Source organism: Pseudopodoces humilis, chromosome 16 (assembly GCF_049639895.1).
Source record: "Pseudopodoces humilis isolate 2021_Gansu_Grassland_sample_001 chromosome 16, ASM4963989v1, whole genome shotgun sequence".
NCBI lineage: Eukaryota > Metazoa > Chordata > Aves > Passeriformes > Paridae > Pseudopodoces > Pseudopodoces humilis.
In genome coordinates, this window is record NC_142215.1 from 19176912 (window position 1) to 19202442 (window position 25531).

The following is a 25531-nucleotide window of genomic DNA, read 5'->3' on the forward strand; positions in this document are numbered from 1 at the left end:
TGTCTGTTCCTTATGTCCTTCCCAGCAGCAGAGATGCAAAACAATCACAGCGTTTAATTATCTTCAGATTCCTTCTGCATAACATTACTGAGTTATCCAGACCTTACAGTGCCCACAGTCCTGCTGACAGGAAGCTCAGCTGTCAAATTCAGTACAAATGTAGGAATTAACTCATGCTCTGGAAGGGAAAACGTTTTCTAGAATCACAAATCTCAGAATGGTTTGGGTTGGAAAGGACCTTATGCTCATCTCATTCCACCCCCTGCCATGGACAGAGACACCTTCCACTGGCCCAGGGTGCTCCAAGACCTGTCCAGCCTGGCCTTGGACACTTCCAGGGATCCAGGAGCAGGCACAGCTGCTCTGGGCACTCTGTGCCAGGGCCTCACCACCTCACAGGGAAGTGCCACTTCCAGTTCCACTGAAGCTGGTTTATGCTCAAGCTAGACCCCCAACCAAAGTGCTTTTTTCATGTCACAGCTTTAGCAAATGTAGCGAGAGGTTCCAGGCAGCTAAAGTAGCTACTTACAGAATTGGATCACAAGAGGACACATATTGTTTCTACATCAACATTTAAGATGCCAGCTGATGTTATGAACCAACTCCCTTCTCTGATCTGGATAATAAAGTCCTTCAGGTATGCCCTGAACCCTTGATGTGTTTTATTTTTCAGATTTTCTGGCTAAGTCTTCCCTGCATGGAAAGTTTATTCCATGTGTGAGATATGGAACAGGTCCTTAGGGATGCCAAAGAAAGAGGCCTGGATTACACAACCACTATCCTGGTTCAGTCCACAGGCAACAAGACTGAGAGTGACAGAAAATCACCATGATGAGCAGCACCTCCAGTGCATTCCTCCTTGGAAGCTGAGGGGTGAGAGGAGGTCAGGCTTGGAATGGCTCAGGAGATGTTCCTACCCAGCCCCAGCACAAATAGTGATGGGCTGAGCTTCCAAAGGCTCACACCACCCCCTGAGAACCCTCAGTCCCACTAAATCCAGCAACACCTGCAAGGATGGGCAGCTTTGGAGCAGTCCAGCTGCAGTTACTGTTGTCAGAAAAATGATGAAAGTACTTTGGAAAATTGTCCATCCTTTCCCTCCTCTGCAGCAGCCTGGCTGTGCATGGCAGCTCCTGGGCTCTTCCAAAGAAAGACAAGAGGTCTAGCTGCTGAAAACTGCTCCTTTCCAAGGCAAGATCACAATCCCGTGCTAATGGAATCTCGCCCATTGTGGCTCAGACAGGAAGGGAAACTTTCCCAGCTTCCCACATCCCCACAAAAGCGGGAGAGTGAAATACACTACACAGAGCATCTTCCTGAACTCAGAAATCTGGGAAAGTTATCACCAAATACTGCCTCCACTGCCGTGGGAGCAAGCAAATCCCTTCTGGAACACGTGCTGTAACTCTTCCAAAGGGAAGAGACATTTCCCTTCCTCCCTCCCACGTCTCTACTTGAAAGAACCGCAGAGGAGATGTACCTGGGGGGAGCTGCATGGTTTTCCCATATCCTGCAGCAGAGGACATGGCTTGACCCAGGGCCTGGTTGGAGCCCAAAGGCTGCTGAGAGCTGGATTTCCCTGCCGCAGCAGCTTTCTGCTTGGATTTGGACTCTTTAGAAGGCTTGGTCCAGATCAGGCTCTCCCCCATCTGCAGGGCAGCTCCCATCTTCTGGGCCATCTCCACCATCTTCTCAAGAAGCAAAAAGAGAAGAGAAAGCAGGGATGCTTTAGATAACAAAAAAGTCAACAACACCATCAAAAAAAAAACTACAAGAAAATATCTGTGGAGAGCTGGCTACAGCCTGGTGCTTGGGGGAAACATGTCTGCTAATTCAGTCCCTTAATTAAGAGGGAATCTTGTCTTGCTGTGTATTGATTGAAGAACTGGGCTTCAAAGAGCAGAAAGGAAGCGAGCAGCTCTCAGCAGGCGCCCGCTCCGCTCGGAAAATCTCATGAGCAGAATTTCTTCCTAATAATTGGGCTCAAAGTCAAACCTCCTCCTCATTTGCTGCCAGCCCTGGGGTGGCTCCTGAGCTCAGGCACAAACCTCAGGGTCGAAGTCGGGCACGCTGCTCTCCCTGGCGACGGTGACCTTCCTCTCCATCTCCTGATACTGGCTTAGGGCCCCCTGCTTGTCGCCCTGGTTGTAGAGCAGGACGGCGTAGTTCAGGTTGATGAGGGGGTTGCACCTGCAGCAGACACATGGGATGCATCACATTCCCTGTGGGAACACTTATCCTGGCTGCAGGAATGCTAAGATGTGCCCGAGCAGCAAAGCTGGACACAGCTCCTTGGCTGGCACCGGCACAGAGGCTACAGCCAACGCCCTTGGGAAATGTGGCCGAGACCCCCTTGCCTGATGACAGACCCAGTGCTGGGCTCTGCAAAGGCCCCTGGTGCTGGTGACAACATAAATCCCTCCCCAACTGCCTCCCTCTCTCCAACACCTTGTTCTGTGCACCTGGGGGCCATCCTGGGACTCCCCTGCTCCCCAGTGATGGGGGCTTTGGTCAAACTGAGACAGATGATCTTTCTCTGATTTACCTCAGACTCCCCCAGCATTCCCAGTCTGCAGGAGAGCAGCACAACACAGCCCTGCTCTTGGCTTTTACTTTATAACCTGACACACCACAGAATGTGCTGTTCACATTTCATTTCCTCACTTCTTCTCTCTCCTTCCCCCAGCAAAACCACACACAATTGCAGGTAGTGCTACATGTGAACACAGGTACCTGCACACTCCTGCCTCCCTTCCTGAATGAAGATTTCACAAGGCAGAACTGCACCATACACTCTCATTTTCCCAAGGATCCATCTCCTTCACTGGGCTGCACTAACCCTCTCCATCTGGCCCAGCCAGGAGAGCCAGAGGGGTTGGAGGAGCTCTGCCTGTTCTGTGTGGAGCCCACGGGAGCATCCCTGCACACAGGCCAGGCAGGGATGCTCCGTGGCTTGACAAGAAATGTGAGTGAGGGACTGGTGCCCTCTCCTGGAGCATGGCTGGGATAACTGGAACCGTCCATGGCCAAGGCAGAGGGAACAGGCTCTGCAGCAGTGCAGAAGGGGAGGATCCCTGGCCCTGGGCAGCCTGCAGGCCCTGGCTCTCCAGTCCTGGTGTCTCTCCATCCCAGTGCAAGGAAAGCAACTCTTAGAAGAAATCTCACTGCATTTATAACCATGGCTTCTCCTTTAACTAGGAAACTGCAATGCTGAGCCCACCATGGAATAAGCTCTCCTCCCTCCCTGTCTTTGCCAAAACACTGAGGAGATCAGACAGTCCTGGGAACAGCCAGTTTTAAAATTAAATGAACCTGATGGAGCTATTTCACTGCCTTCAAGAGCTGAGAAGCAATTATGACAGTCAGAGAAAAATCAACAGCTGAATACCCATAGAAAGGACAGTTACAAGCCAGAACCAGGAGTGGAACACCTTTTTCTAACAAGTTTTCCAAGATCTTTCCATTCCAGCCCCCAGCGTGGCACCCAGGCCACTCTAAAATCACCAGCATTCCTGGTGATGGAAACCAACCACCTGCATCCCAAACAGCTCCCAACACACCAGCAAAGGAAACCTGTGGGGACACAGATTCAGCCACACCATAACTGGCTAAAATCCACAGTGTGTCAGCTGAGCCAGCCTCACAGTCTGGATGTTCCCCCCAGCAGGCCCTGGCAGCTGGAATTCATTTTTGCTTTGATGAGGGTTTATTTTCCTGGTCAGACCGCAGAGCTAGAGCATTGCCCAAGTGCCAAATACTTGGGCAAAGTTGTAAAGCCCATTTATTGCTCCTCCTTTTTGAACAAAGCACACAGACTCAGGAGTCTGAGCTGCCTTTAAGGGCCTGTCCTGCCTCGCTAGGCATGGAAAGCTGATTAGGAATAGAATCATGGAATGGTTTGGGTGGGGAAAGACCTTACAGCCCATCCACTGCCATCCTGTGCCATGGCCAGGGACACTTTCCACTGGCCCAGGTTGCTCCAAGCCCCATCCAACCTGGACTTGGACACTCCCAGGGATCCAGGGGCAGCCACAGCTGCTCTGGGCACTCTGTGCCAGGGCCTGCCCATCCTCACAGGGAAGGATTTATCCCTGGTGTCTCATCTATCACCACCTTGTGGGGCCCCTGCAGATGGAAGTGCCACTCTGCCACCTGCAGACAGACTCTGGGCTCAGGAGTGCTGGTGGGTCTAAGTGTGCAAATATTCACAGTAAACTGGGGAGACAAACAAAACTATTAATAAATGTGAGGTAATTTTGATTTCATGCCTGAAATGATGACATACTCTGAGGTTCAGCTTAACATTTCTGAAACCAAGTGCTCTCATTTTAAGACTCAGACTGCAAACATAGATGTTCTTAATGAAGGAGCTGCCCTTTTACTTGCTTTATACAAACTTCTTGCACGTTCTCCCAGCTAAAATCTTCCCAATTCAGAATAGGCTCTACCCCATGCATCTCACTGCTCTGCACTGTGCTCAAACTTTGGGTCAAAAAATACGTTTTCTTCTATTAAATCTGTTCCACCATATAAATACTCACTAAAAGGAGGGCTGGCATCCAAAATCATCACCACTGACTCACTAACCAAATAGCAAAACAAAAAACAGCTCTGGGTTGCTCTGAAATAAAATCCTCTCTCATTTTTCAGAGCTGACTTGAATTAAAAAAAATAAAAATAGGTTTTAACACTGTCACTTGCACAGCTACAAGAATAAAAGTATTTCCCTACTAGAAACCATTTAGGGTCGAGGTACAGTGAGAGGCAAAGGAAATGAGGTGCAGGGAGGCAAAGCAAGACCAAGCAAGTAACAGCTCTGACAAAGACTTACTTATCCAAGGCCACAGCTTGTTCATAGGAACATTTGGCATTCTCGATGTCTTCAAGGTTGGTCAGAGCAACTGTACCAAAGCAAAATGTACACACAGGAGGAGATGTTTCACAAGCAGCTGATTTTTAGGACAATTCTGAGTGTTTTAAAATAGGTGTCAGCAGGGTTGTCTGGATTAACCCTACTGAATGGAAGTGACCTTAAAGCACATCCAATCTCAACCCTGCCATGGACAGGGACACCTTCCACTAGACCAGGCTGTTTCAAGTCCTGCCCAACCTGGCCTTGGACACTTCCAGGGATTCAGGGGCAGCCACAGCTGCTCTGGGTACCCTGTGCCAGGGCTTCCCCACCCTCTCAGGGAAGGATTTCCTCCCAATATCCCATCTAACTCTACGATGTCACTTCTGACATGTTTATCTCATTTCATCCCAAAAATACCCAGTGCTGGAAACCCACACCCACTCCTTAGGCAACCCAACCCCAGTCTCACATGTGTCAAGTCTTTTCCAATGCTTAATCTGGATCTGACTGCAGTTTTCCCTTCTAATTCCCCAGAGAGAAGAGATTGGGCAACAGCTCTTTAGTGAAGCCTTTATGCAGTGTTTCTTTACTTCATCCCATCTGTGCTGTGGCATTCCCAGGAGAGAGGAGCTCCCATACCTGCCAGGAGCATGTAAAGCTCTGCCATCTTGGGCTGGAAGTTGATGGCAGCGCTGAGGAAGTGGAAGGCTGAGGCATACTGCTGCATCGTGAGGTGCACCAAGCCCAGGTTGTACAGGATCTTCCAGTCAAAGGGAGCCAGGTAGTTTGCCCTCTTCAGGCAGCTGATAGCCTTGGAAAAAAAGGGATAAATGTGCTAGAACAGCCTCCATATGACAGGAATCTTGTGCTTGCATGAAACTGGATGCAAATGGGAGAAAAAAATGGAAACTGGATACTTACTGCCACGTATTTCTTCTTCCCAAAGAAGCACATGCCGATGTTGTTCCAGAGAGGGGGGCTCTCAGGAACACTGCTGGCTACCACCTTGTACTTGGAGAGGGCAACATCGAAATCCCCATGCACCTGCATCATGCTGCCAGCAGCCAGGGTGGCCTGGGGACAAGACAACAGTGACCCACTCACAGATCACTGTGACAACAGCAAGAACACGAGAGGACAAAATGATTAAACTAAAACTATTTAGTTTAATCAGGAACAACCATTTCACTTCTAAGGACTGCCAAGCCCGACAGTGGGAGCAGATGGGGACTCTGGAATCTCCCACCACAGAGCAGAACAAAGGGTGAAGAACAAACCTGAGTCTGCTTCTTCCTGCACTATTTTAATCATAACTGTCTCAGAAATGAGTTTGCCCAAAGCAGCTGTGGCTGCCCCATCCCTCAAGTGTCCCAGGCCATGCTGATGGGGCCTGGGGTAGTGGAAGGTGTCCCTGCCCATGGCAGTGGGTGGAACAGGATGGGCTTTAAGGTCCCTTTCAAATCAAACCATTCTGTGAGTCTACGAGTCCATAAGTATTACAACATGACACTGCAAACATGACATTGTTTAGGGTACTTTTTAGGGTGACAGAAGTACTTCTTAAGAGTCTGAGGCTCTGAAAAGATCTATGCACGAATAGAATCGTTTTACAACCAAGCACAGACAGGAATAGTTCTGGTGCAAGATAAGTGGGGTGTAAAATGTACTCAAGCAAGACATGCAGCAAAGCTCTCCTAGTTCACACTGACTGGCTGATACTGCAAATTAATGGGAATATGCATGGGGAAGAAAAAAAAGGAAGTGAGTACAACATACTGTATTTAAACCACACTAGTTAAGGCCTTTCTAAGATTTCACAGTGACAAGTAAAATTCGTAAGTGTAAAGGTGTTTTCACAACAACTCATGTTTGTCAACCACACATTTCAATGCTCTGCACTGCTAAAAGGGAAAAATAAGGGAGAGAAATGAAGTAACAGCCCTAAAAAGGGAAGCAGCTCCACAATGAGGAATGAAACCTAGATGCCAAGCTCAGCTTTCCAGGCCAGAGCCAAGGAAATGTACACAGCAGCTGGAAGCACAAGGTATCAGCAGATGGGAGAATAATAAAATGCACTATCACTTGGATCACAAGGGACCTGGCACAGTTCTTCCGGGATTTTTAAAATCCATAAGATATTCCTTCTAAAGTAAATTCCACCTGGCTTTGGTGCAACTTCAGATTAAAAACCAAAGGGATCAATTTAACATCCTACGTTCTGCCTCCTTCCCTTTCTCTACCTTCACACACATCCAACTCCCTACCCAGGGAAACATCCCAGAAATGTATTTCCCACAAAGCTCTTTGGCCAGGATCGTTTCCAGCCTCTCCAGGCCCAAGAAGCAGATTGCAGAGCTCTGACAGTGGAATTTAGCTTTAGGAGGTGTCCCCTCATGGTTCAGCTGTTTCATTTCCACTCCTCACCATACCTTGTAGTTGCCAGGATCGTAGGTAAGCACATTGCCAAGGTGTTCAAAAGCCTTCTGGTAATCCCCAGTCTGAGAAAAGAAGTACAGAAGAAAGCATCAGAAATTCAGGAATAAGGGGAGTTAAGAAGGAGAATACAGGGTTTGTGGGCCCCAGAATTTCTGGTTCAGTTATATAGTGAGAAAAGTAAGTTTTACAGTGCTCCCGTTACACACATGTTCATGCTGGATAATTCACAGAACAGATTCTAAGCACTTGACTTGGCTGGATTCCCTCTTCTGACCCAACTACAAGTGAGCTCTGGGTTTACAGGTCTGTGCTCCTTTCTCTATCCCAGAAAACAGGCTACAAACTGCTACTCTGCACATCCCCAATTGCCTCATCCCAAATTCCTCACTCCCCAGGGCTCTTCTGTTCAGGTGACTTCCCTTCCCTTGTCTTCTCATGGACTGGAGGTGTTAGTGGGCATATATGAGCATGTGAGAGCTTGGAATCACTTAAATCCTAGAGACTGGAACCAGATAAGCTGTCAGGTCCCTTCCAAGCCATCCTGTGATTCTGTGGTTTCAACTGAATTCACCTAAATCTCATCTCATTCCACCCCTGCTGTGGGCAGGGACACCTTCCACCAGCCCAGGGTGCTCCAAGCCCCACCCAACCTGGACATTTCCAGGGATCCAGGGGCAGCCACAGCCTGTGAGGCCTCACCTCCCTCACAGGGAACAATTCCTTCCCAATATCCCATCCATCCCTGCCCTCTGGCACTGGGAGCCATTCCCTGTGTCCTGTCATTCCATTCCTTGTCCCCGTTCCCTCCCCAGCTCTCCTGGAGCCCCTTCAGGCCCTGGCAGGGGCTCTGAGCTCTCCCTGGAGCCTTCTCCTCTCCAGGTGAGCACCCCCAGCTCTCCCAGCCTGGCTCCAGAGGGGCTCCAGCCCTGGGAGCAGCTCTGGGGCCTCCTCCTCCTTTCAGGCACTGCTGCCTATTCTTCTCTGCTTGCTCACTCTTTGGGAAGCCAGCTTCTGGAATAATCCAGCCCTTCCCATCCATTTCACAGACACAAGGATAAGCACACCTTTGTTATTTAAATTGATTCTGATTTTCTTTTATGGTGCATTAACACTCACAATTTCATGGCTGCTTTTTCAGGATAACTTGCAAGACTCCTACTGCAGAAACAAAGTAATGACTTGTTTTGTTATATGTTTTGTTATACTTGGAGGATGACAGAGTTAGGGCGGTTGCCAAACAGAATTCCTGCTCTGGCTCTGGTCCAGGGAATCAGCTTGCTTTTAGCAGCAATGAGAAGATACAGAAAAGCAAGTTCTGTCCTGTTCAATTCAGTTTGTAGAGAAGCATGTGCAAGCAATGGGAAGGTGGACAGAAATTAACTCTATAAAAAACCCAACATGGTTATATTGAAAATAATTAAGTTTTTGTAACAGTAACAGCATTTAGTACCTGCAGGTAGAGTAGGCCCAGGGCTGTGAGGAGGTCTGTGTTTTCTGGAGAAAACCTGGAACACAAAAGCCAAAGGGCTGGGTTTGCTTTTCAGCCCTTCTAGAACAGGGTAAAAATAGAAGATGGAATTCTGATTCTACATTGCTGTTGTATCAATCCAGGAAATGAAACTGTTATTATTAAAAACAAATATTAGAACAACTGCCATCAGGGCGATTTCCTCTGAATAACATCACACCTCAGCTTCCCAAACATCTCCTGGGTATCAGTGGGAAGGCACAAGGCTATGTGAAATAGATCTGGACAGATAATAAGATAATGTGGTTTTGTTAAGCTTCAAAGTGAGTCTGAATCAGTGACCTGGAAATACAAAATGAGATTTTCCATCATCTCTCATAAACCACCCTGTAAATCCATCCATCCTAAGCCTCTTGGGCCATGTAGGACAGGCAATCCTCAGTGTTTCTGATGGATCCTACACACTCCTCATCAGAATTTTAATTCACCTTTTAAAAAGATTGCCAATAAATAGGATGGAACCCACAACAAAAAAAAGGACAAAGCAGAGAGAGACACAATTTGTGGTCTCACTCACCTCAACAGGAGTCAGTTTTTAATTCCCTGCTACCAACACTTAAAAAAATCTGGTCTACACATTCACACTGGCACCTCTAAACTTCAACCAGAACAAAACCACCTGTGCCTGGTGGAATAGAAACATGGAATAACAGACTGTCCTGGAGCTGGAAACAGCAAGACAAATGAGAAAAAAACCCCAGGAATAAACAGGAATGAAGAAGAAAGGAGGGCAGGGGAGCACCAGGATAAGAATATAAACCTGGTAAGACGCTTAGCAAGGATTATTTACGTAAAAAACATTCCAGATTAGTCAAATGTCTGCCCAACCCCACCCACCACCAGGCAGCTGAGAGGGCAGACATGGAAGGAAACACTACACTGATATGCCTGTGGCTCCCAACACACTCCTGATCCTCTTTCTAGTGCTGGCCTCCAAGGCAAAGCTACACTTGAAAGCACTGGCAATGCTTGGGAATGCCCTACAACAAGGATAGGTGGGCACTGCAGAGCAGTGATGGGGTGGGAGAAACTCCCTGTGCACCAGCACATCTCCCTCAGCCCCAAACTGCTCTGAGGGGAAGCAGCAAGTGACATCCAGCCAGGGATTTTGGATGGACAGTCAGGGTTACACTGTTTTGAGAGATAAACCTTTGGGATGGATGAAGTCAGTTTTGGATCACTCTGCTCTCAGGCATCTCCATCCGTTTGTTATTCCACTTTTTTTCTGGCAGCCCTTCCAACAGCTCCCTTCCTCCCTGCCACTCTGTCAGCAGGAGCAGAGACAGCTGAAGTGCTTGGAAGTGCCAGCTTTGCTCAGAGCCCCCGTAATTACCATTAGCTTTTTAATCACGGCCTCAATTCAGATCTGGGACACCAATCAATTTTCTCCTGGCATAGGATGGGAATGGGCAGATGGAAAAAAGGGATGTTTCTTACTCTACAGCTTTCTTATATACTTCAATAGCTTTATCCATCTCCCCCTCCAAGAGGTGAATTTTGCCCAGCATCATGTAGGTCAGATCGTGTCTGTTGAGCTCCAGGGCATTGTTGAGCTGGTCCCGTGCCTAGAAACACAACCACAGCAAATAAAAAAATACTAAATGATTACAGAGCCATCAGCAAAGCAACAGCCCATGAGTAATCCCCAACAGCCAGGGAAGGAGGACAGCCATCAAACACCCCCTGCACCTGGAGAACACAAACCCCAGCCCAGCTAATCCTTGGAACAAGCTCTGCACCAGCAGTCACCTGCTTTTGGGTGCAGTAAAAGGCAGCACCTTCAAGCCAAGCAAGAGGCAATGACCTCCCAAGGAGGAGATGAGCACGGGTCTGGCTCCTGGATTTGCGTTTGTTTGGGCTTGAGGGATGCTCTGGATTTGTTGGGTGAACTGATACTATGCAGCTTATTCTTCCTTAAAATGCTTATTCCAGCAGCGAGGAAGTGAAAATCTCAGTGGAGGTGTGAGCAGGTCTCAGTCTGGAAGGTGTTAGTGCAGACAACAAATCCCAAGTGTGAGCCCACACTCCAGAGGCTGTTTTTTCACAGGGATGCCTTGAACAGGGAGCACAGCTGGGGTTTGCTGCAAGGGCCACAGCACCCCGCTAGCAAGAGCAGCGGGGAGGGCCAAACTGGGAACAAAAAAGGTCTAAATGCTGGTTTTTCCCTTGAGTAGCTGCATCAGACAGCTCAGTGCTCACCACCAGCACTCAAGGGATGGTTAAGTGAGGAATTGGGAATGGCATGCTCAGACCCGGGAACAAAACTGCATTTCAACTTCCAAAACTCCTTTACTAACTCCAGGTGTAGTTCAAAAGGAGCTTCAGACACAGGAACAAATCCTTCCCATGGAGGAAAAAAGGACCTGCTGCACCTCCAGCAAACATTCACCTAACTCTTTCCCTCTGAATCCTGCCAGAGCCAAGCAGCTGAGGTTTCCTTCAGGAGGTCTCTGCATGAGGTGCAGCAGTCTGAGCTGGGGAAGTGGTTTGGGGTTCTACCATCACCCTTCTCATGCTTCAAGACTGCTGCTCTTACAAAGCCAGCAGTGTTCCTGGGTCTGGCTTTAAAGGGCTCAGACACAGAAGCAGCTCTTATTGGAGCACAGCCCATTTTCTGTCTAGTTTGACGTTTCTCAAACATCCCTTTAAAATTAGAAATGTTCTCTGAAAAATCTTAGATTTCAGAAAAAGCCTCCGGCCCTGCCACAGGCTGATCTCCCTTTATACAACATCACTGACTTACAGCTGACTCAAAGTAATTCAACACACAAATGGAAACAGAGCTCACAAACCTTTGCTCCCAGAAACAAAACACTGAAGCAAAAAACTTTCTTGGAACCTCTTGCTGCAAATGATCCATTTCAAGCTACCAAAGACAGTGAAATTTCTGGGATTCTTCCCACTGACATTACCTTGTTGAAGTGTTTCAGGTACATGTAGCATACACCCAGGTTGTGGCTGATCTCCTGCATGAAAAAAAAAAAAAAACAACCAAAAAACCAAATCAGCACAAGGTATGAAATAAAAATCTGACAACACTGACCTGGAGCAGGAGAGCCCTGTTACTGCCCATACCCTTCTTGCTTTGTTGAGCAAATAAACCTATAAATTCCAGTTATTTCAGGCACCTACAGAACTTAAGTGGGGTTGTACACAGAACATTACAGTCCACTGAGACAAAAACCACAGAAATGACAAATCTCTTTTGAGAGTTCAGGGATACCCTCTTCAGAGAACAAGGAGCACAGACTGGTTCCTTCATCAAGGTCTAAAACTTTCTGCCCTCAAGGGTGACTCAGTCTGGCTGTACATCACTAGGATATGCAGTGTCCAACCCAGCTGGACAAAACTGGAAGATGTGCCTAATTTTCCAAAACACAGCTTGAGCACGATATCCCTCTGGCCTCCTAAACTATTTTGCACAGGGTAGGAAGATCCCTTAAGGATCCTAAACACTCTGCTGACACTGTAGGGAGTATCTGTGCCCCTAACTCCTCACACACAAGGCACCTTCCCCACCCCAGCACATCCCTGAAAAGCAAGGTCCTCCCAATTCCTTATTTTATTCTGCCGAGCATTTCACTGATTTATCAGCTTAGACAGCCTTGACATTTCATAGGAAACTCTTTTACTTCCCCATTAACCTGTTTTCCTCCACACAGCCTCTCCAGCTGTGCAGAACTGAACCAGTGCTGAACCCAGGTTGCTGTGGATTGTAAAATGAGGGAAGAGCACAGCCTGATTCTGCTTCCAGTGCTGTGCCAGGAATGGGGAATAACTAATCAAAATACCCACTGGCATCTGCCTGCTGGGCTGTAAATAGGGTTACAGGCATGCCAAGCACTGGAAATGCAGGTGGAAAAAAGACTTGTGATACAAAAGGTTTCTGAGTTGTCTGGCACAGGGTAATGTGAATAACACCAAAGCTGTCCTCGTATCCTGAATTTTAGATGTACTGAGAAACAAAGGAATGAGCTCACACACTGCAAGCCTACTTAGAAACACTTCTGCAGGCAAAACAGGCACCTGCAGAAGGCTGCAAGGCATGGCCTCAGTCATTCTCTCACACCTTTCCTTTTGCAATGCTCTTTCTCTCTTTTTGTCTTTTTATACAGAAGAGCTAATTTAATCACTGCTCCTGTATTTTCAGTTATGTTTTGCATTACAAAAGCTTTCCCAATTACTCAAGCAAGTTTTAATAACTGAGGTTTCCAAACTCTCCCCATACTTCCCTTAAAGTACAGATGTGGTTATGTTAAAACTGATCCTTGCCATTGGATCTGTTGCTCAATCAATCCTCTGTGCCCCAAGCCAGGGATTTGCCTCAAGGCGTGGGATTTGGCTCCTGTGATCCAAACCAGGCTCAGATCACAGGCAATGTGAGCTCACCTTGTCTTGGGACAAGTTTGCAGCTATTACAAAGATCTGCAGCTCCCTGAACACTCACCCAGTCCTTCTCGTCGAGTTTTGCTGCTTCATTGTACACTTCAATGGCTGCCTTATGCTTCCCCAGGAGAAACCTGCAAAAGGATTGCAATTGTTATGTCTTTCTTGTTTTCAGACCCTGCTGTGCACCCACTGTCACCTTTGCCAGTGAGAAATGATCCTGTTTGCTGCATCTCCTGAGATCTGCAGGAAAAGTTTACAGTCTCAGCACTGCTCCCTCTCAGGACCGAGGTCATCCATCCTGACACTACTGGGGATGTAAGGAATGAATGCCCAGGCTCTGCAGCCTGCTTTTGTCTCCAAGGAAAGAGACAGGTGCTCTAACACAACACTCAGCAACACAAAAGGGTCTGTAGGGCAAGTCTGCCCAGCTCAGGTCAGCACCTGTAGCTCTGGACTTGAAATCAGTATCACCTTTCTGCCTGAAGCCCAAAGAAAAAGAAAACACAGCAACCAGGCAGATAACAGAGATTCTGCTTAAAGAGCAGCCTACGCTTCTGGAAGCCAAGCCAAGCGTTGATAAGGAGGAAACATGTCTGGAATTAAGCAGCCTAAGAGAAAAACAAAGCATGGAAGGTCCTGGGTGGCACATGCAAGAGAAATAACAAATAAGACACCACTCACAGGGATCGTGCCACCTGCTTGAGGTTGTCAGCGCTTCGAGGGTTCAGAATGGAACATGTCTGGAAAAGTTCAAGAGATTCTTGAATTTTGCCCTCCAAGCGAAATATCAAAGCTGTAAGACAACATACAGCAGGCAAATGAATCCATTCTCAGTAGGAAAAACGTGCCTCTGACAGCAAGGAAAGAAAGAGGAGTACAGATATATCACATCAATACTCCTCTGCTGCCTCCCCCTCTGCAGCACCAGCAGTTTGTGTCTGAGGGCAGGACTCTGAGTGCCTGGAGAAATCCAGGGGTCAGAACAAAAGCTTTAAACCTTGGGCAGTTGCTTCTACAGATGCAGTCTGGATTTCTCCCCTCCCCAGCCTCTCCAGGCTGCAGTATGTCCCTGCCAGTAAATCTCCACTGTTCCCCACCATGGCACTTGGAATTGGAATGCCACATTTTGGGAGACATTTTTCAGGGGTCAGAGGGCAGGGCAGGAAGAGGAATACCATCCTTAGAGCAAGGAGTGAGAAAATGATCACCTGGAACAGAAAACTGTAAGGAACAGAAAACATGCACCTGTAACAGGATCAAACACACTCCAACACACTGAAGGCCAGGAGCCCGTAACCCAAAGATGACAAATACAGAGAAAACAGGACATTTAATCTGCCCATTTCATGTGAAAATCCCAAACTTCAAAACTAAGTGGAGCAAGCAGAGGGAAAAAATGTACTTTTGACATAACAATTCTGTTTCCCTCACCTATCCCCTGTCTTGTTCTCTGTATCTCAAAGCAGGGGTGACCTGCTTTAGCAAAAAGATTTTCAGACATACCTTGAACATAGACAGCATATTCACAGAGCCCTTGGGACTCCTGGAGCTGCTCTTTGATGACAGCCTGGAAGGACAAAATTGTAAACTCACATCATTTTAACAAAGCTGATTCCAGAGACTGGGTTCCAGTTACAAAAACTACAACCCCACCTCCAACAAGGGCACTGGACCATGACTGGGACAACCACAAAGTGCACACGACAGAGCTCTGTGCCAGGAACACTGTGGCCCTTTTAGTATTCCTCTGTTCATTCCTATTCTCAAAGATAATTAGATACTACCTGGGGAAAACGCCAGGAGGCATCTCTGAAAGCATCCTCTGCTGATAAGGGTATCTACTCCAGGCCCTTTGTGAAGAAATAAATTGAACTTGAGCAACTGCAGCGGAGTCAATGAAAGCCAGAAGAACAAACGAAGAGTGAACAGGGAGAAAAGCCTGATGAAAATGTAAATTCTTGCTGGCTGCATCCATGCAGCTCCCAGTTTGGGGTGGGGTAGCTGCAGCTTGGATATATTCCACAGTCAAACTGGTCCCACCTTTGGGGGGATGAACACCCTGGATTGGAATCAAGAGCATAATTTCTGCTCTGAGACTCCTCTTCTGCCAGAAGTGGAAGAGATACAGAGGGGTAAGAAGAATTTCTGGGTGAGCAGTAACGTGTTGCTCATCTGGCATTTCACATGTGTGTGGTCAGTACCAGCATCCCCTGCCTCCGAGAGGAACAGAAGTGAAGGACCTGAAAACTGAACCTCAAATACAGCACGTGGGAGGAAAACTATTATTGGAGAAAGTTATTCTTGAGAAGATATTAACTGAGCAGTTACTACTGAGAAAAAGGAAAGTTCTTATTGACAATCCTCACTCATGAAGAGAGGAAAGAAAAGGAAGAACAGGCCTAAGCTGCTCTTCCCTCACCTGTTCCTGCTAATTTATCAATGTAACTCTTTACAAAGTGCATGATTATAAACCATTTTACTCAGAAATAAGCAACATGTCCTCAATTCGGATACTCTGGATTGTTCCATCTACATAAACCCAGATTCTCAGAGCAAGAGAGGGCAATAGAGAGCTATCTTTTAGAGAAATCTGATTAATTCTATAAACCCTACAAAGTCCCACAGCAAAAGGCCCTCAGCTGAGGAATATGATCTCTAATCCCAGATTTTTTCCCCCCCAGGTTTATTTAAGGTGCTGATGACAGAATTTAGACAACTGGCAGGAGACCAACCAGTCTCTGTCATGCCAGGGGATGCTGCAGCTGCAGACTCGGGGATGTCTGCCTGGCACTTTGCTCAAGAGGCACTGAAAGGGTCAAAACCACTTTAATGCCCTCACTCTGGGGAGTTGATGTCAGTAAATAAAAGCTTTTAATGGCCTTTTACTTCATTGAAAACTATGGGAGATTTTAAAACTGTGTTAGAGAGGGAACATTCAAAGCACTGAGCAGGAAAGACCAAAATTAATTAACACAACAGGTCACTCGTTTCTTACTGAGACTAAACTAATGGATTTTAACAATGTCCAAACTGTCCTAGAATCTTCCAGTTTTACTGCAAAAACACTGCTTTGTGAGCTCTGAGGAAAATGAAAGCTGGCCTGGCAAGCAGAGGAGTATTTATTAGCTGTCTTCTTTCAATTTTCCCCTGCTATTTCCGTGCTTCCATGACTGATAAAGACATGGAGACGTCAGTGTTGCCCTCATATCATCCACTTGTTATTTTCTCTGATTTCCTAAGCAGCACATATTTTTTTTTCTGTACTTTGTGATTCCACATCCCATCACAGAAACAATCAACACACAGAATCATACCAAGAAACTCCAATCAGACAACAAAAAAGGGAATCAATTTTCTGCTTTGAGGGTTAGCCCAACTTGTGTTTCTATCTATGCAAACCAAGATCTGAGAGGAAATTACTGTAATACAACTCCCTGGCTCTGTTAATTAAGAGCTAAATTAAATTTCTCCAGCCTTCCTGCTTCCTAAGCACTGCCAGGACCTCTCCAGCTGAAGCAAGTCCTGACCAACCTGTTCTGTGTTTCAGAAGCCAAAAAAGCCTTTTCAGATCTTTGCTGCACATGCCAGAATCAGAATGGCAACTCTTGTCCCCTCCTCCTGCCCATGGGTGCATCATCTTCTTGTATTCATTTTATCAGGAAAACACACCATTAAATAATAATTTGCCATTTCCTTAGCCCACTTACCATTATAATCCCAAACAACCAGTTCCAAACTACTCACCAAGCCCAAGACGAATTAGAGTGTGCCACGGATCATATGTAAAATGAAAGAATTTTGCTCAAGAGTAACCAGGATAGTTTTCATTTACACTTGGCAGTAATGCTCCCCTCAACTGATGTGTTTTCATAGCATCTCTGTAGCACCATTGAGAAATTTGCACTGTGGAACTGTGTTAATATCAGGTTGGAAACCCCTATCCATCACTTGGAACAACAGAGGTTTGCAGTTCTTTCCACTTTTCTCCTCCCAGTAACATCCTGAGCTCACACAGAGCTCCAAAGAGCTGCACCCTCAGATCCTGAAGGTAGCCAAGGATTGGAGAACACTGAAGTCATTTTACTTGTGTTTTTTCTTGGTTCCCTTATTCCAAAAGAAGCCAGGAAAAAGGTGGTTTGGAAACCATCAAGAAAACTGGTTTTTATGACATCAGTAAAATAATTCCCACATTCTGGAGGCAGCTCTTACCTTACACTCCTCGTAGTCTCTGCGGACGTAGAGCAGATAAATTAACCAGTTCCTCCTCTCTAGGACTGGCAGCTCCGGTGCTGTACATAGAAAATATTCACAGAACACAAGGAATCAGACTGAGCAGCAGAGAATCTGGGAGAGATATTCCCAACCACCTCAACTGCCTGCACAAGGCAAGTAATTCAGGAACTGCAACTGAAATTAATGTTTTGACTTGAAGGCTGGAGTGTGGGCTTCTAACCAGGGTCTGGTTTAATTCTACTTCTCAAACTGGTGGATAAAACACCTTGTTCAGGATAGACACTAAATAAAAGCTCTAAGCAGAAAACTGCCACCTGGTCTACTGGAAGGCATTCCTGCCCATGGCAGGGAGTTGGAACAAGATGGGTTTTAAGGTCCCTTACAATTCAAACCAGTCTGGGATTCTAGAAGACTTGAGGCATCGGCTCCTCCTGGAGCAGATCCTGGAGTAAACAGCTCCACACACACATTTTAATTCAACACCAACACTGCTTGGAGAAATTGGATCTTTTCAAATACACAAGAAGCAGCTTGGAGGAAATGAGTTAGATTCACATTTTGAATCTAGGGCAAAAGAATGGAAGGTTTTTAAGATAATTTTCTGGGACCAAATGAGCAGGAAACGGGCGATACGCACAGAAGGAGATTGGAGAGATGGGGTCTGAGTAGGTGTGAATAATTTAAAGAGGTCAAACTTAGTTCTTTGAAACTGTGAAGGGACTATGAAACATCACAGGTCTGAGAGACTGCAAAGCTACTGCAGAAAAACATTTGATGCAGTGGAGGAGGAAGCCTTGCGCTCCAGCATTTCAATGGTGCGGAGCTTGCGGCAGTAATTATGGCAAATCACGGATGGATGTTGCTTAGCGATATCCACTTCGGGTTTACAAGTTGAACACACTGCTGTGCATTTCATTAAGGCTGGGAATGTATTGCCTAGGACTGGAGTCTCCATTCCGAGGGGTAACCATAGCAACTGGCCCAAAAGCTCCGTGTTTGTGAGTCAGTAGTGTGACACGAGCGCAGAGGCAAAGCCAGGAGAGGGCTGGGGCAGAGCTGGGGGACACGGCACAGGGACACCTTCCTTCTCCATGCAGCCCTTTGGGGCACAGCCAGCCCTGCACAGCTGGCTCAGCTCCAGCAGCACAGAGCACAGGGGGTGACTGGGGAGCCCCTGGGCCACTCTGCCATCAGAGGCGAGGAAGAAGAAGCTCTGCAGGGGAAGGGCTGGATCACAGGAGGCAGGTGCCAAGTGTAATTATATTTTGGAATGGCTGAGCTTTAATCACCTCTGAAGCACACCAGGCTCTCCCCCACAACCCATATCAAGTCCAGTTTCACTGTGAATTCTTAAATCCAACATCCTTCAGCTGTTGAATTTAGAAAACATTTCACAAAGCCATTCTCATTTTCTTGGTTTTTCTTTCTTAAATTCCAGAATATCCACCTAGATTTACATTAGAGCTGAGAATTAAATGTGCACACTAGCAATTTAAGGTCAAACACCTTCTAAAGAAGGTTCAACTACCCTAAAACAAATAGAAAGCTCGAAGTCCAAACAAAAAAGTAATCCAAACACACAAAAGAGTAATCCAAACAAAGAAGTAATCCAAACAAAAGAGTAATGCAAACAGGCTAAGCTTACAGAAATGCAGATCAGGGATCCAAATGTTCCCGAATTCTGCTCTGCTGTGGAGTATCTGGATCTTTGTAAGTAAGGCATTTTAATAAGCGTGTTCCCAGATCAGATTAATTGATTTCTGATGGCTTTATGCTTCCTATTTGTCCTTCTTAGAGTAAAGGATAAAGGGAAGAGTCAAGAGGCTGCCTAAATAGCCACAAATGGATTTAAACCTCACTATTCCACATGTGAAGCCCATTCACGGGCTACCTAAATTCATTGACACTCTGTAATTACTTCCCTGTGCAGGTTATTACCAGTGCCAGGGTGTGACAGAAACACAGCACTTAGGGATGCTGGAAATGCTCTCCCCCATCCCTGGAAGTGTCCAAGGCCAGGCTGGAAAGGGTTTGGAGCACCCTGTTCCAGTGGAAGGTGTCCCTGCCCATGGCAAGCGGTAGAACTGGATGGGCTTTGAGGTTCCTTCCAACCCAAACCAGTCTGGGATTCTATAAAAGCAGCTGGATTTGTGTGCCCTTCCTGCCTGGCATCTCCTGGTGCCACTATCTGATATAAAACACCAAACCTGACATACCTGGGCAATTCCCACCTTCTTTTTTAAGTATGGATTTAAGGACAGACATTGCAAACTCTGTGTGCCCGTCAACATTCCACAAACAGTCAGAACTGAAATATCCTTCACCATTTTGTGCCTATTAAAACAGCCTCAAATTAGAAAATCCTGCAGCTGTCTGACACAGGGAATAACCAAAAGATCTCCAGACACACCCCACCAGGTCTCCAACCATCTGTTCACACATTACTGTGAGGGTAAAAAGAAAAAGTACCATTAAAGGTTAAAATATACACCAATGTTGTGGTTTAAGATAAGACACCAGTACGCCAGAGAGGGGATGGAGGATTGATTGTTTAATTCCTGAAGGAAAAAGCTTTTTCACACTTACGAGACAAGAAGGATGTTATACTCCACTCCCACACCATGGAAACACCTGCTGGGAACAGGGATGGGAAGGAAGAAACGCTAAACATCAGACTGAGGGCTGAGCAGAGCATCAGGCTGAAAAGGGAAAGGGGAAAAACCCAAGGAGTTGCCTAAAAGAGCTGGGCTGGAGAGAAAATGGAGAAATCAAAAGCCACCGTGAGCCCCAGGAGTGAGCATGGTTCACATCTGCAGATAAACCAGCTCTGATACACTGAGCTAAGGTAACTCTGACTGGGAAAACGCAGGGAGGGAGATTTTATGCTCCTAAAAGCCATTTGGAAATAGCAACAAGGCTGACTGAGGAGATACAAATCACTTTTTTTTTCTTCTTCTTTCTCCCTAAGACCAGCAAATTGAAAGCAGGCAAACAATTCTGACATTTTTCAAAATCTATGTCTAAATTCATGATTAAATTTGACACAGGAACATATCTGATCCCCCCAAAAATCGCTGTGGGAAGTAAAGGATTATTACCAGGCTCTGTGCTCTATTCAGATGCAGAAAGAATTAATGGAAATTAGTTATACACCTCTCCAGAGCCACAACCATCTTAATGTGCATTTCTGCTTTCCCACAAAGCAGTGGATACCTGCTCCTGGTGCATTTATCTCCCTCAGGTTTGCTCCCCCAGCCTGCTGATAACGGGTCACTGCATTCTCCTGAAGAAAATGGAAATAACAAATGCCTGGTTATTTGGGTCTCTAGCTCCAGAGAAAGGGAATAAAACACCTTCTTCAATACATGGACCTTCAGGAGTTTCTCCTATATGACTGCTGTATGAAGACACTTTTCTTTGTCACCTACAGCAATAATTCAGGCACTGCACAGGCACAGTGGAAAAGTGTAGTTTAGATCCTTCTAGCAGTGAAGAAACAAAAAGCCATTATTTGTTGTGAATCAATCTGCCCAAGGGCCAGTCCAGGAAAACATAATCATCAAAAAACTTGGTATCTACATCAAAAAGAGTTTATAACTTGCATAATTGTCTTTTGGCCTCTCTTTTGTGGGACTGCAAAAATCCTGTGCTAGGGAGTCAGGCACATGATTAAATGCCTTTGAAGTGTGTTTTGATTGAATTCGAAAGAGAATCCATCTGATCCCCTCGCTGGCCAGTGATTGATTGCACAAGCCACTTCCAGCAATGTGATTTTTCTTTCTGACAATGCTCCTTTAAGGAAGCCACTGGAGCAGAAACCCTGACAGAGTCAGAGTACGTTCATCAGGTTTGTATCTGTGCTGCTCTATCATCACTCTTCCCTTTATTCATCCTCTTATACATTTTCTTGAAGGACTGAAAAAAATAATAGTGAGTTATTCCCTTTTGTGTAAACCTCCCTAGGAAATTATTTTGTGCTTGCATCTTCATATTGGGTAATTATAGCTTAGGGATGAACTATCAAACAGTGGAGTTTAGATTTAATAAAAGGGCTTCAAATTGCTGTAAAAAGAAGAGGGGAAAAAAAGCCCCAGAAGCTCTTTTAAGATTTTGTGGGGGAAATGATTGCTAAAGCACCAGCAGTAAGAAGTGGCTCAAAAACACGTTTTAGTCATCTCAGAGGGAAAAAAACAGCTCAGAGCCCAGCCCTCCTTCCAGTCCAGATTACTGGAAAGGGTCCAAGTTCATCCCTTCCAACTCTGAACACAACCTGCAGCAACCTGAGCAAGAGCAGCAAAGGGGCAAAAGACTCAAGAAGACACAAAGAAGAACTTGTTATTGCACAAATTTCCCAAAAACCTAAAACACACATAACATATAGCACAAGGAAAGGACAGAAAAGCTTTGCAAAGGCAGTTAAATACAAGTATTTTTAATTTTTTTATTCTTCAGTAGCTTCATGAGCCACAGTCTGGATCCATTGTGGTGGGTACCACACACGTGGGAAAGGTTTTCCAAAAGGATTCAGCTGTCCCTTTCCAAACTCTAATTCAAAATTCCATATTGCAAAACAGCATCATCCAAGAAGCCGAGAGATATTTTCAAAACTAACAAACACCCAGGCAGTGCCTCAGTCCTCTACTGTGACATTTTGATATTGAGGCAGCAGAAGCAGAAAAGAATTTCATAAAGTGAACCTTAGAATCACAGGATGGTTTGAGTTAGAAGGGACCTTAAAGATAATTAAGTCCCACCCCTCTGCCATGGGCAAGGACACCTTACACTGTCCCAGGATGCTCCAAACCCCATTCAATCTGGCCTTGGACACTGCCAGGGATGGAGCAGGGATGGGGCAGGCCCTGTGCCAGGACCTCACCTCCCTCACAGCCAGGAACTTATTGCCAATATTCCAGTTTAAAACCACTGCACCTTGCTCTGAAGAAACCAAAGCACGAGGCTGGGCTGTGGCAAAGCCAGAGAGAAGCAGGTTATCAGCTCCCACCATCAGGCAAAGCTCCCTCGGACACACAGCGGCAGGACTGGATGGGTTTGGAGATTCAATCCCCATTTCCACGTGATTCCAGTCATGGAAAACAGCAAACTCCAATGGCATAAAGACAATGCACCTGTCGCTGCAGGAGAGACAGCCCATGGAATTCTGGGCAGAGCGCCCCCCGGCCCATCCCGCTCTCCCAGCCCGGGCTGCTGTGGATGTGTGCTGGCATTACTGCCAGGATTGCCATTATTTCCACTCCCGGTGCTTGGGGAAGGCTCAGGCATAGCTGTGGTTACAGCCCAAACGCAGCTCTGTGCTCCCCTGTTAAATAAACATGGAGAGGGAGGATGAGCCCATCTGTGCCTGTCTCCTTTCTGCCTTCAGCTTCACAAGCTGCCAACACCAGGAATTCCACTACCGTTTGTAAATCCAGTGTCAGAGAGGGAATGAGCATCTTCTGGGCAAAAATAACATTAAAATAATAGTGTACACACTCAAACAGATTCTACAGAACAACACAGCCCTGCAGGGAATTGGATTTTCCAAAACAAGGTATGATAATGAACAGAATGCGTTTGTAAGCTCTAATATCAATCCTCTTATCAGGATTTAAAACTAACACGCTGCCTTGGTGTGAGAGGAGCATCCTACAAATTTCTAGCAGAGCCAAATTTAACAAGAAATCCTCTTCCTTCCTCAGACTCTTTTACTGAGATGGTGGCAGTATAAATACATTAGAGCTTTGAAAGAAAACTAGCACAGGAACATTGCTCTTCCTACGCCCAGATCCATCCTTGGAGTTTGAAAATGGAGCTGTTAATGTATTCAAAACTCAGTAATAATGAAAAATAACCCCAAAACCCAGCACTCGGAAGAGGCTCTACGAGCTGTATTTCACTCACCGTGTGTGAGTGAATAGATGTGAGAACAGAGGTGTTTGCATGCACAAATCCCTCTAAAACGGATATAAACAACAACAAAAAAAGGACCAGCTTTACACTGCAGCCGTTCTCCGTTTAATCCCTTTTCCTTCTGTTTTCCCATTTGCAAATTGTTGCTGGAACACCTTTAAATCAAGCCCTAAAGCCGTGTGCTTGCTCGTTATTTACAGTCAGCTGGGGTTAATAAAACTCATCACACACAGCCCGGCGCTGGCGAGGAGCCCTAACTCATCCCCAGAGCTGCCTCCTGCGGTTTAGTAGCTCCACGAGGTGCAGGGAAAGCTGGAAAGAGGCTGGAAAACAGCGGTTTAAACAACAAAAAAAAGCAACATTTCTGACTCTCCACCTCCCCCTGCAGGAAAATTAGCCAAGGATAGATGAAAGACTTCAAAATTGTATCTTAAATCTGATTTATACCCTAGAGCATGGGGAAAAAAGGACATTTTCTCTTGCTACTTTGCAGTGCATAAATCTCACTGAGTTGCTTGCTTGGATTTGTGGTTTTTTTCTGATTTATGACATTTACGGTTCTGAGTTACTCCAAAGAAAGATGGTTTCATTTATGAAATAAATACACTGATCATTATTATAATTAATTTGCCATATAAACAGAATTAATTTATGCAATTATTTGTCTTCTACTACGTGCTGCTCAAGTTGAACCTCAAGGTGAAGTGGAATGATCTGTAAATAAACACACACTTGTCATCCCCCTGGACCTTGCAGTGACAGTGAGGTTCCCAGGGGCAGAAACCAGTTTGGTCACTGCAAAATCTCCGTTAGCAGTAGGAGGCTGGTGAGACACCACTGTGCAGTCCTGAATCCATCTGGAGGGGGATGAGATTTACACACCTTGACACGATCCTGATCATTACTCCATACAAAGTTTAATTCAGGCCTGATAATGCTCAATTTAAGTCTAAAATTTGATTCAAACAAATAACACTGGAGAGAAATTTAGTAACAAATACCTTTAAAAAGAAATTTGAAAAAGTATGGTCTTCGTGAAAAATGAGAACTGGAAGGAAGTCTGTTTGCTCTGCATGAGCCAATCCTGACCATCAGCACTGACTGCTGAGCAGAGATGTACTCAGAACAGAGGAAAACAAAAAAATAGGGAAAAGCCCCAAAAAGCAGGCTACTTTATGTGTTAGTTTTAGGTCCCTGAGGATGCAGACAGAACACTTGGAGACAGTCAAGGATCCAAGCCCTGGCACAACATCCCAACTCTTCTCTGTTTAAAGCACGTCCTGCTCGATGCCTTGTGCTCCTGTGGGCTTGGAGCTCGCTCAGTGTCTGTTTGCCGATGCTGTTCCAGCTTTGGGAAGCACAGCACACCACTGCAAAGGCAAGACAATGAAATGCCTTAGGAACAGCAGAGGTGCTCTGAGATACTCACTGCTGCCTCCTCACCATCTCCTCCCACAGCAACACTGCCATGGGAAATATTTCCCTCGCAAAGTGGCTGCAGGCATTCCCAAAATAACCGGCTTCTCATTAATTCCAGCATCAGGAGCAAAGTAGTTTGGGGATTTCCAATCTAATCTTTCCTTTGGCTTTAATTCCTGCGCTTAGTCTTTTTCTGTCTACAGCATGAGGTATTTTACATAGAAATTGAAACTAAAATTGTTGTAAGGCGTTTTTAAGAAAAGCTTTTCCCTTTAGAAAGGAAAATAAAATTCCAGCATGGAGAGGACCACAATCCAGCCACGTCAGTCTTTGAAACTTCCCGCTCCGTAAGGAATAGCACCAAGAACCTGTTCCATCCACTGCCAAAGAATGTTACATTGAAGGAATATTATAAGAACATAGATATATATACACAAAAAAATGGAGAAGCTGGTCTTGCAAACATTTCAATACTCCCTACTGCAAGACCCTATAGTTTGAGTTCTTCCAGCCCCATTGCCTCAGAAGTTTTCCAGGTGGGAAATCCCAGTCTATCCCAGGATGAACATTTTCCTGCACACTCTTCCCTACTGCCCAAATGTGTTAATGATATAGTCTTTAATTACACAGTCACAGAAGCACACCCTGCCTCCTTCTAATTAGAAGTATAAAAATGAATCACAGTCAGGCAGGGAATGAAATTGTTGAGAATTATGAATAAACCAGTGACTAAATTCCAGGACTTGCAGCATGTATAATGCAGC

At 45.9% G+C, this 25531-nt stretch overlaps 1 protein-coding gene across 4 annotated transcripts in view; it reads right to left on the minus strand.

Moving 5' to 3' along the window:
• The window catches only part of BBS4 (Bardet-Biedl syndrome 4), a 34381-nt gene that overhangs the window by 1479 nt on the left and 7371 nt on the right, over window positions 1-25531 (minus strand). For 2 of the 4 annotated variants that reach the window (XM_005521715.3, XM_014251235.2), the window contains 13 exons: window positions 17418-17497; window positions 14712-14775; window positions 13890-14001; window positions 13267-13339; window positions 11732-11785; window positions 10257-10384; window positions 8742-8796; window positions 7285-7353; window positions 5777-5929; window positions 5495-5666; window positions 4832-4901; window positions 2049-2190; window positions 1481-1688 (listed from right to left, as the gene is read on the minus strand). In XM_005521715.3, coding sequence (XP_005521772.2) covers window positions 1481-1688; window positions 2049-2190; window positions 4832-4901; window positions 5495-5666; window positions 5777-5929; window positions 7285-7353; window positions 8742-8796; window positions 10257-10384; window positions 11732-11785; window positions 13267-13339; window positions 13890-14001; window positions 14712-14775; window positions 17418-17497 — 1380 coding nt within the window. The remainder of the gene's footprint in view (window positions 1-1480; window positions 1689-2048; window positions 2191-4831; window positions 4902-5494; window positions 5667-5776; window positions 5930-7284; window positions 7354-8741; window positions 8797-10256; window positions 10385-11731; window positions 11786-13266; window positions 13340-13889; window positions 14002-14711; window positions 14776-17417; window positions 17498-25531) is intronic. The other 2 variants (XM_014251236.2, XM_088062990.1) reach the window with 1 other exon arrangement.